The sequence below is a fragment of the Dama dama genome, chromosome X (genome assembly GCF_033118175.1).
Source record: "Dama dama isolate Ldn47 chromosome X, ASM3311817v1, whole genome shotgun sequence".
Classification (NCBI taxonomy): Eukaryota; Metazoa; Chordata; class Mammalia; order Artiodactyla; family Cervidae; genus Dama; species Dama dama.
Window position 1 is genome coordinate 61425086 of NC_083714.1, and position 10387 is coordinate 61435472.

Here is a 10387-nt window from a genome sequence, read left to right on the forward strand (position 1 = left end):
ACAACCACTGGCCAGTGTACATATGAACGAAAATTTCTAGATTTGGGGAGAAACATGCTGCTCCGATCACCTTACTCTGCTTCTTCTGTTCCTTGACTCATGCTTACAAACCTTTTCATGTTACTCTTTTTTTTTGTCAGTTTGCTTGCCTGTGGGGGTGGGGGTTTGGGCCTGCTGACCCTGCCCACTTGAAGAGGCTGCCTGCTGTGCTGCTCTCTGCTTTAATATTATCCAATCAAATGCGTAGTCATATTGGTAATTCAGGGTCCTGAAAAGAGTGCGGAAAAGCTGCCTCAGGTACGTGTAATCCGGGGCTTCCTCAAAGCGCAGTGCACGACAATAGTTTAAGTATGTAGCAAATTCTGCGGGAAATCCGTTACATAAAGCTTCAACAGATGTGGCCATCTTCTTTTCACAAATCTTTTCGTATTTTTGCTTCATTGTTACAGCCTTTATTCCTTGCCATGGCAGGCTGCTTTTATTAAAATACATCAAAACATATCCTAATGATTCCATGTCATCTCGGCGACTCTGTTCAATACCAAGATGTGTATTGAGGCTAGCATACCGAGCAGTACCAGTGAGACTTTTATCTTCCCTGTATGGTATGTGTTGCTTTGTCCTGCTGTCTCTGTACCTTTTGGCCAAACCAAAATCAACAAGGAATAACTGGTTTGAGCTTAAGGAAGCTGGGTCCTGAGAAGTACTATCAGTCATGCCCCTTTTCCTCTTCTTTGCTTGACATTCTAAACACACATTACAGCGAGGCCCAGCACCCATTAGAAAGTTATCTGGTTTAATATCTCTGTGTATAAAATTCTTTGTATGCAAATATTCGATTCTACTGATCATCTGGTCAGCTAACATAAGTACAGTTTTCATTGTGAATCGTCTTGAACAGAAATTGAAGAGGTCTTCGAGGCTGGGGCCAAGAAGATCCATGACTAGCACATTATAGTCTTTTTCCTGACCATACCACCGTATGCGGGGAATGCCAGCCCCACCCTGAAGAAGCTTATAGAGTCTGCTCTCATACAGCAACTGGGGCTGCCTCGCTTTCTGGGGTTCGAGCTTCACTGCCACTTCCTCACCGTTGGTGATATTGATCGCCAAATAGACTTTCCCGAAGGAGCCAGACCCAATCTTTCTTACCAGCTTAAATTTCCCTCCAGCAATGAATTCGGCCCTGGAGCCACTGCTGCTCGCCATTCTGAGAGACAAAGATGGAGGCTGGGGCTAAGCCCGGACACCTCTAAGGGGAGGATAGAGGCCTTGAGGGCTCGTCCACCGAGCAAAGCAGCGGAAGGCGGCAGGAAACAGAAACCGCTGGCTCTTTCTCGGCGTTACAGAGCCCCAAAATCGGCCAAGCAGAACTGGATCACTGCTGCCGTCGATTTCTTTTGGCAAAGCCGCTGATGGTTGAGGGGGGTTCTCGAGGTTACCAGGTTTCTGGTGGTCGCCACCTCTGCCTCACTTTCTCGGTGAAAAAGGGGCGCACTGAGTTAGGGCCGTGAAACCGCTGCCACCGGCTCGAGGGACCTCCGTCACACCACAAACGCCACCATCTTGCTAGTCCGGCACCAGCCAAAACAAAATGTCTGCAGCTCCCAGAAGCCTCTTCAGAGCAGAGCATTCTGGGAAAGGAATCCGGGAGTCTATTTTTAACGTATATACATTCTGCTGGGAAAATAAATGAAGGCAAATAACTAGAAAAACTGGGTTCCCAAGTGGAAAGAATATTCTTTTCCCCAGAAACTTATTTATCTTGTAACTTCATTTAGATTCCCCAGAACTTATTCATCTTATAACTGGAAGTTGGTACCCTTTGACTAACAGTCCCCCATTTTCCCTTTCCTGCAGTCCCTAGCAACCACCATTCTATTCTGTTTTTATGAATTTGGCTTTTAGGTTCCACATATAGTACCATCCATGTTGTCAAAAATAGCAGAATTTCCTTCTTTTTTATGGCTGAATAATATTTCATTATACATATAAAAAGTAAGCTACTTAAGAATTAACAGGTTCCCTTTTCTCCACATCCTCACCAATACTTGTTATCACTTATTTTTTGTTTTTTTAATAATAGCCATTCTAACTGATGTGAAGTGGTAACATTGTTTTTAATGCAAGGCTTTATTGGAGCCTCTGCAGCAGCAGCAGGGAGCAAGAACAAACAATAGATTCCCTTGCTTGCTTGCTCCCTGAGGGGGAGGTGAACTTGTTCCTTATATGGGGTGAGGGTAGGGGTGTGTTCAGGGGCTGGGCCAGAGATGTGGCTTAGGTGGTTTGCAGGGGGCATGCTCAGTACTCTGCTTTTACTCTCAACACCCTGTTTTTGCTCCACGCTCTTCAAAACTGGCAGTTGAGTTTTTTTGTCTGTATCTTTTGTCCACAATTTGCCCCGACTGTATATTCTTGCAGTTACTTTTAGTCCCATAGTTTCTTTGTATTGAGTTGCTCTAAGAGAGGTATGTTTAGGTACAAGCATTGCAGCACTGCAGCAAAAGTTCTCAGGTCCCTGCATGTCCCTTTTCCCTCTGAGAGACTCCACACCCTTATTCTTAATCGGTAAGGACTTTACTGTCTCTTCTGACACTTCTTCCAACTGGACGGGGGTGACAGACCCTAGCCTACCCTAGAAGTGTAGAAGTCCCTCAATGACTGTTCCAAGGATCTGTAGGGACCTGGGCCAACTCTGCTGGAATAGGTTGAACTCCTTGAACCATCAGGAGCCTTACTTGGAGCTTTGGATCCTAGAAGACACAAACTTACAAACTTAACCAAAATGTTAAACAAACAAGTGCTAAAAAAAGAGAAGAACTATAATAGCCATTAAAGGGCCTAGAAAGGGAAGGAACCAGGTTAACTTTGGCAGGGTTCCCTTAACTGTTGACCAGACAGTGGAAGTGACAGAAACCATTCTGCTTAGGTATATATTTTTGTTAATCTCAGGGTTAAAGTTTAACATATTTATCTATTTTAGAATGGAAGATCTGAACTTGTTGGTCCCAGGAGTCCTCCCTTAGACTGAAAAGTCTTAGTCACATGTTTACAACAGTAGGGAAGACAACAGAGCACTAGAGAAGATATAGTATAAATCAGTATGACTGATTTACTGAAAAGAAAAGCATTATAAAAAAATGAAAATCTCCTGCCAGAAATCTTTTTTTTTTTTCCAGAAATCTTTTTATACCTTGTGAGATCCAAGAGAACAAACTAGAGAACCAGTTTTCAGTTTTCCCACCCATATTGAATAGTGAGGATTGGTGGTTAATTGCCTGCTGAAATCAAGTGGCTTGCTGAATTTTCTCAATGTTGGTTTCTACCTGATATGGGCATCAGGGTTGCTTTTTCTGGGAAACCCTGGTGCCCCAGGTTCCAAGGAAATTAAAGACTTCAATAGTATTCTGATCTGAGGCCTCCATGGCCAGGATGCATATTAATATGTCCTCTACATACTACAGAATGACCCCTTCTTTTAGGTGTATTTCCCTCACCCAGGGCCTAGGTGAACAAGTGTGGCCTGTCTTGAAAACTCTGAGGCAATACTGTCCAATTATATTGGCCAGAGTGGGGGTTAGTCCACTTGAAGGCAAATAGATACTGAAGTGAGAGATGAACTGGGATGCAAAAGAAGGCATCCTTGAGGTCAAGCACAGTAAAATATTTGGCATCTCCAGGAATCTGGACTAATATATTATAAGGATTGGCTGCAGGTGATCGATAAGGACCACTGCATCGTTTACTGCTCTAAGGTCTTGTACCATTCTATATTCCCAATTTGGTTTAACTGGCAGAATAGGGGTATTGCATGGAGACTGACAAGGTACTAAGAGGTGATGTTTTAAGTATTTATCTATGAGGGATTGCAAACCTTTTTTTCTTCCAACTTTATGGGATCCTGTCTCGTTAGGATAAGCGACTTATGGCTTAAGGCTAATTTTTACAGATTGGACATTTATAGCTTTCCCAGGGATTCCTTTGTCCCAAACAGCAGGGTTTACTGCATGTAGAATATGGCTGTGAATAGCACCTTGCTCTTCCAACTGGTCTGTCTTAGAGTCAAGAAAAGGGACTGCTCAGGGCCTCCTTATCATAATATGGCTCCTAATAATAACATAGATCCCAGAGGTCTTCCCTAGTAGTAGAGTAGGGTACTCAGGTACAAATAAAAAGGCATGTGAGATCAAACACTGTTCAAACTGGCAAGTGAGAGGCCCAGTGAAGTAACAGGCATGAGTCTTTCCATCAACACCAGTCACAGTACAGCTTTTGGAGGAAAGATGCTCAGTGCAAGAGATCAGAGCAGAGTAAGTGGCTCCTGCATATATTTTAAAATTGAATTTCTTACCTTCCATGTTGGGCTTCCCTGGTGGTTCGGTGGTAAAGGATCTGCCGGCAACTCAGGAGACTCAGAAAACTTGAGTTCAATCCCTGGATCGGGAATGATCCCCTGGAGAAGGAAATGGTTACCCACTAGTAGTTTTGCCTGGGAAACCCCATGGACAGAGGAGCCTGGCAAGCTACAGCTCATGGGGTCACAGAGAGTTGGACACAACAACTGAAGTGACTGAGCACACACCTGCCATGTCAAGAACCACCCAAGGCTCCTCAGTGGAGGTACACATTTAGTTGGGGGTTGCCACCAGAATCCCTGGGCCCCCTCAGTCATCCAGCATGGCCATATGGGGAGCAGGAGTCTCCTTTCACCCTTAGAACTGGGGACAGTTCTACTTCTAATGACCTGTTTGTTTGCAGGCTGGGCGTGGACCAGGGGTTTCTTTTGGTACTTTGGGGCTCAATAGCCAGTTGACTTATATCTGAAGCATTCTTCCTTGCTGGTTTACCTATGAGGTGGATGGTTAACTTCCTCGGCCCCCTTGGGCTGTCCTGAGGTTGCAATGCATGGCTAACAGCTACAGCCATCAGTTTAGCTTGAGCCATGGCCTGCCTGTTTTCACACTGGGTTATCTCTTCCTCCTTAGCTTGATCTCTATTATTAAATACCCCAAAGGCCAACTGTAGGAGTTGTGGAATTGGGGTTTGTGGGACTAATTGTTAACTTTTGGAGTTTCTACCTAATATCAGGGGCAGACTGTCTGATAGGGTGTTGTCCCAGCAGGGACTGATCTTTGGGAGTGGATGAACCAATGTTAGTAAATTTTCTAAAAGCCTCCACAAGCCAACCCTGAAAGAGGGCTAGATTATCGTTTTCTTCTCCTTTAACATTTTTCATAGTTAAATGGCTTTTTGATATATTTTCTCATCCTTTCTAATACACATTGGATCGTGTGCTTCCTGGCTTCTGTTCCCTCTTGGCACTTATAATTCCAATGGGGCTCCTGATTTGGGACTCCATCTCCACCCATAATGAAATGTTTGGATTAGTCCCTGCCAAGTTGGTCACCATGCACCTGGGCTGCTACCCAAATTCTTTGCTTTTCCTCAGGGATACAGCAAGTAGACAAGACTATTTGAACATCCTTCTGAGTTAAATCAAAGGCCATAGTTAGGGCCTGAGGCCCTTCAACAAACTTACTAGGGTCTTCCAGTCTCTGTTTGGGTTGGTCTAAATTGGTTACAAGGAGGGGCGCATATATTCTGATAGTCCCTTCACCATTTGCCACTTCCCTAAGAAGGCACATTTTTCCTGATCCTGGGTGACAGGAAGTTTCACTATGAGTTGCCCCGGAGGGACTAGTCTCTCTCTTCTTGAGTAAAGGAGGCTATAAAGGGACATAGGGAAGTGAAGTGTGGAATTGGTTAGAGGGATCTGAAGAAATAGGTGCTTCTAGGAAGTCGGTAGCCCTGGAAAAGCAGGGGAGACTTGGTTTCCTCCCTGAAAATTGGAGGAGATTAAAGGAGGATCATCTAAAATGTCAAAAGTGTTTTCTGATTCCCCATGCTTTTAACTACAGGAGCCACATAGAGTGGGGTTTTGGTAAAGGACCATGAAGGCTTGAACATAGGGAATCTCAGTCCATTTTCCTGTCTTGGGGCAGTAAAGATCCAAATGCACAGTGGTATTGTAATTTAGAGACTCATTTTTCTCCACCCCTCTAACTTATATAAAGGCCAGACAGTGTTAGAGTTTCAGTTTTTCCCTTTTATGCAATTTCCAGTTTTTGAGGATATATTCCAGAGGTGTTTCTTCTGGCTTAGAAGAGGATCCTCCCATGTTGAGTAACCTGCAACCAAGACTGCTCCTAGAAATGAAGTCCAGCATCTCAGAGATGTTTACTAGGAAGCTTTTGTCAGAAGAGAGTCAGAGAGTTCTCTGAATTCCCTTCTTAGCTAATGGGATTTTGAGCCTCCACTACACTCCCATCACATATCCAGATATCTTTGGTTGACCCAGCCCCTCATGCCATAGTTCTGTGATAAGGGATGTTTGAACCAGTGCCAGTGCATTGCCAGGGCTCTCTTTGAGGGGGATCTGTTGTCTATAAGACTTATGGACTAGCAACAATTTCCCCTAGGGTGGGGTGTATTCCTTGAGATTGAGCATTATGAAGCCTAAAGGATATGGGCTGCTTGGAAGTGGCCAGCAATAGGTAGTCTGTAACAGTGTATGGGCTGCCAAGGCCTGGAGTAAAAGGGGTCCCTGAGGTACAAAAAGGAACTCCTGGAGGAAATGGAGTTGGACACAATAGATAATGCCACAGGATCAGGCCTAGAGGTGGGAGTATTTCCACAGGGGATTTTTTTTGAACATAGAGTAAGGTGAGAGGCTAAACAGCAGAAGAACCCGAAACCCTTTCCCCAATCTGTTTGGTGGCTGTGATAAAATTGGGGAGAGCCTGATGATCCCATCTGATATATGCAGCAGCAAGTATGGACCATGTTTCTCATGTAATTTAACATAATAAATGAACAAGTTTAGGATCTCTCTTTGGGATGCTCCAGAGAGCCTTTGAAGCATCTGAAGTTAGTTGGAGGTCAAAAGAATTTTAGTTAGAATTTAATATTTGGGAAATTTGTAAAAAAATTGCAAAAAGTTTTACCTGGTCAGATAGGATCATAGGTCACTGTGAAACAATTATTCCCTGAGCCAAGGTGAAAAAAAATTCTCAAAAGTTAATACAGATCACTTAAAGGCACCGAAACTCACATAATCTGTTATCAAGAGCAGCATCCCAAGAAAACTTTGTTCTCTTATGAAAGAAACCAAAACCAGACTTTCATCAATCTACTTCTAATAAAATTCACTTACTTAATTAAATTTAATCCAACTTTAGAAAATCCTAACCACACACAAAATTCTTTTCTCAACTTCCTCTTCTGCAAACTTTCTGTAGCCATACTTTGTGCCTTATTCTTTCCACTTAGAATTAACAAGCTTTAGGACAAAATCATCCCTTTTTCCTTTAAAAAATATATTTCCATTCCTCATACCTTCTTTTCTGAACACACACATCCTACTTTCCTTAGGCAACCATGAACTGTCTTTTACATTAACATTCTATAGATTGGTAAAGAAAATCTCAAGATGATGCAAAACAGCTTTAGTTTCTCTCTCAGAAGAAGGTAAATTTACCTTCTCAAAAGTAGGTAAATTTAGACCTATTTTGCAATTAATGTTCCAATTGCTTGCTTGCTTCCTTCGCTTTAGTTGTGTCTGACTTTGCAACCCTATGGATTGTAGCCCACCAGGCTCCTCTGTCCATGGGATTCTCCAGGCAAGAATACTGGAGTGGGTTGCCATTTCCTTCTTCAGGAGATCTTCCCAGGCCAGGGAATGAACCCATGACTCTTGTGCCTCCTGCATTGGCAGGCCAATTCTTTACCACTAGTAGCACCTGGGAAGCCCAATAGTTTATTTGAAATGGCCTGAATATTCAATGAATTCCTATTATTTAACTTGATCTATTTTTAGGTTACCAAAATTTGAAGAGACTATTTTTAGATGGACATTTCCAAAGCATAATTATTCTTGTAGAGTTTATCAAAAAGCTCTTATCCTAGTTACATTTACTTAAAAATGTAATCATATCAGGTTTTTTTCCCTGTTGACAAATCTCATAACAGAAAGAATGTGCACTTATTGACTTTCAGTAACCCTAGTTACAATAAGAATATTATACTTGACATTGATGATTCTAAAAAAAAGACTATATTAATTAAACCCACAGGCTTAAGCTAGCTCTAATATCAGATATTAATTAAATATTGACTGTCTCCCAGACCACATGAATGCAAAATGTATTCTGGTGAGTTTTCTTTTATATTTCTGAGAATGTGTATGAACACTCAATTTCATTTAAGCTAATTAAATACAGCTCATTTACAAGTTAATTTTTACACAAAAACAAACAGAACCAGAGACCTCATAGTTTTTCTGCTTGAATTTAGAATGGGCCTTTCCCCACCTCCGTCTGGGGGATTACAGGTGGATCAGGTAGTTCCTGAGAGCCCAAGGAGAACAGTTACATTGCAAAGGCAGAGAAGAGAGATGGCAAGCTCTTGGAGCCAAGTTTAAAAGCTTAGTTTGCAAAGGCAGAGGAGGGGGAAATGCAAGCTCCTTTCTTTTTGTTTTGTTCTTTTACATTCCACCAAGGGGACTTCCCTGGTGGTCCAGTGGTTAAGAACCTGCCTGCTGATGCAGGGGACAAAGGTTTAATGCCTGGTCTTGGAAGATTTCACATGCTGTGGAGCAACTAAGCCAGGGTGCACCACAACTATTGAGCCCACATGCTGCAACTACTGAAGCTGTTGCGCCCTAGAGCAGTGCTCCACAACAAGAAAAGCCAGAGCAATGAGAATCCAGGGCACCACAACTAGAGGAGCTCCCCACTTGCTGAAACCAGAGAAAGCCTGTCTGTAGCCACGAAGACCCAGCACAGCCAAAAAAAACTTTTTTAAAATCCCACTAAGTAATGCAAGGCTGGAGTCTCAGGCAGGGTGGGCTGTGTTTGTATTTCAAGGTTTAAATACTTCACTGTGCCCAAAATTTTGGCAGAGACTTGCAGAAGCAGTTGGACAAACAAAACTACATAAAACAAAGATACCAGTGACAGAAACTTACAGACACAAGTAGTTTTCAGGATAAAGGGGATGGGAGTGTAGGTATAAGGATCAAGGGCGAAGTAAAGGGAGGAGGTACAGAAAGCCTGAAAAAGAGAAAGAGATGACAGAGAAATAAAGGTGAGAATACTGGGATGACAGGACTTCCAGCCACTACATGATATGAGGTTTAAACCTCTATCACTTTCCTAAATGTCCCGTCAGGGAAAGCATGCTGGACTAAGGTCTGCACGGTGTGAGGTGAGCCTTTCCCATCTTTGCTTGTCAGCTGTCAATTGCTGGCTAGAGGGAGCATGGTCTCACAAACTTAGAGGAGTGATACTGTAGCTGCCCAATGTCCACTCTCTTGGAGGGAGGGGACAGAGAGAAGTAGAAAGATTTCAAGAGAGGGAAAAGGACAAGTGGGAGGGGAAAGCATTGCCTGAATGAGGGTACTGAGGCCCCCAGGGGCCAGGAAGGCAGACTTATCAACCTCCATGACACTGAAACAAGATGGTCAGGTGGCTACTTGTCACTCATGGGGAAGCTGTGTTTAGTGATCCTGGAGATGCCCAGATCCTCTTCCCAGAAAGTACAACTGCCCCACGTTGGGTGCCATAAATCTGATACCAACCAGGTTTCTTTGCCTTCCTCAGGCAATAGAAATCGACTAGAGGTCAGACAGGAAATCCAGGCAAGAGTTTATTGGCGCCTGTGCTGTCTTGTGGGGGGTGGTGGTGGTGGTGGGGCAATCGAGAACAAACAAGTTCTTATAAAAATGCCAATTATCCCTCAGTTAACTTTTGAATTAACTATAATCCAAGTGGAAATAAAAGCAAGATTTTTAAGGGAATTTAACAAAATAATTCATTTTATCTGTAAATAAACACATATGACTGAGTAGGCAAATCATGAAAAAGAATAATTAGAGAGGCCTTACTCTTCCAGATATTAAAGCATATTATAAAGACACTCTAATTAAAACAGTTTTGTACATAAAAAGAAAAAATAACAGATTAAAGAAGCACAGAAAATCAAAAAATAGATCCAAATATATGTGGATATTTAGCTCATGATAAAGGTGGAATTTAAAATCAGGAACTAGAGAGGTATTATTTGATAATTGATATTAGGAAAATTTGCTAACTATTTGGAAAGAAATAACTCATGTTAATAAAGCTGTAAAAATATATTCATAATAACATTGACATGTCATTTGCTTTTTTCACTGTATTGACATTTATACAAATGGTGCAAAAGGAACAATGGGTAAAATTTGTAGCTTACTGATAACAGAGACAATACAACAACAAAAAAAAATTGTATATGGGCCAAAATTTAAACATTAAAAAACACATCTAAAAATTAGAAGAACACACAGGTC

General features: G+C 42.3%; 1 protein-coding gene across 1 annotated transcript; it reads right to left on the minus strand.

Annotated features, from left to right (window-relative positions):
- Positions 1–138: 138 nt before the first annotated feature.
- LOC133051675 (casein kinase I-like) lies at positions 139–1209 on the minus strand (the record flags this gene model as incomplete). Its single annotated transcript, XM_061136268.1, has 1 exon — positions 139–1209. A coding segment is annotated over exon 1 (1071 nt), but the record flags the coding sequence as incomplete, so codon positions are not given.
- Positions 1210–10387: the final 9178 nt, after the last annotated feature.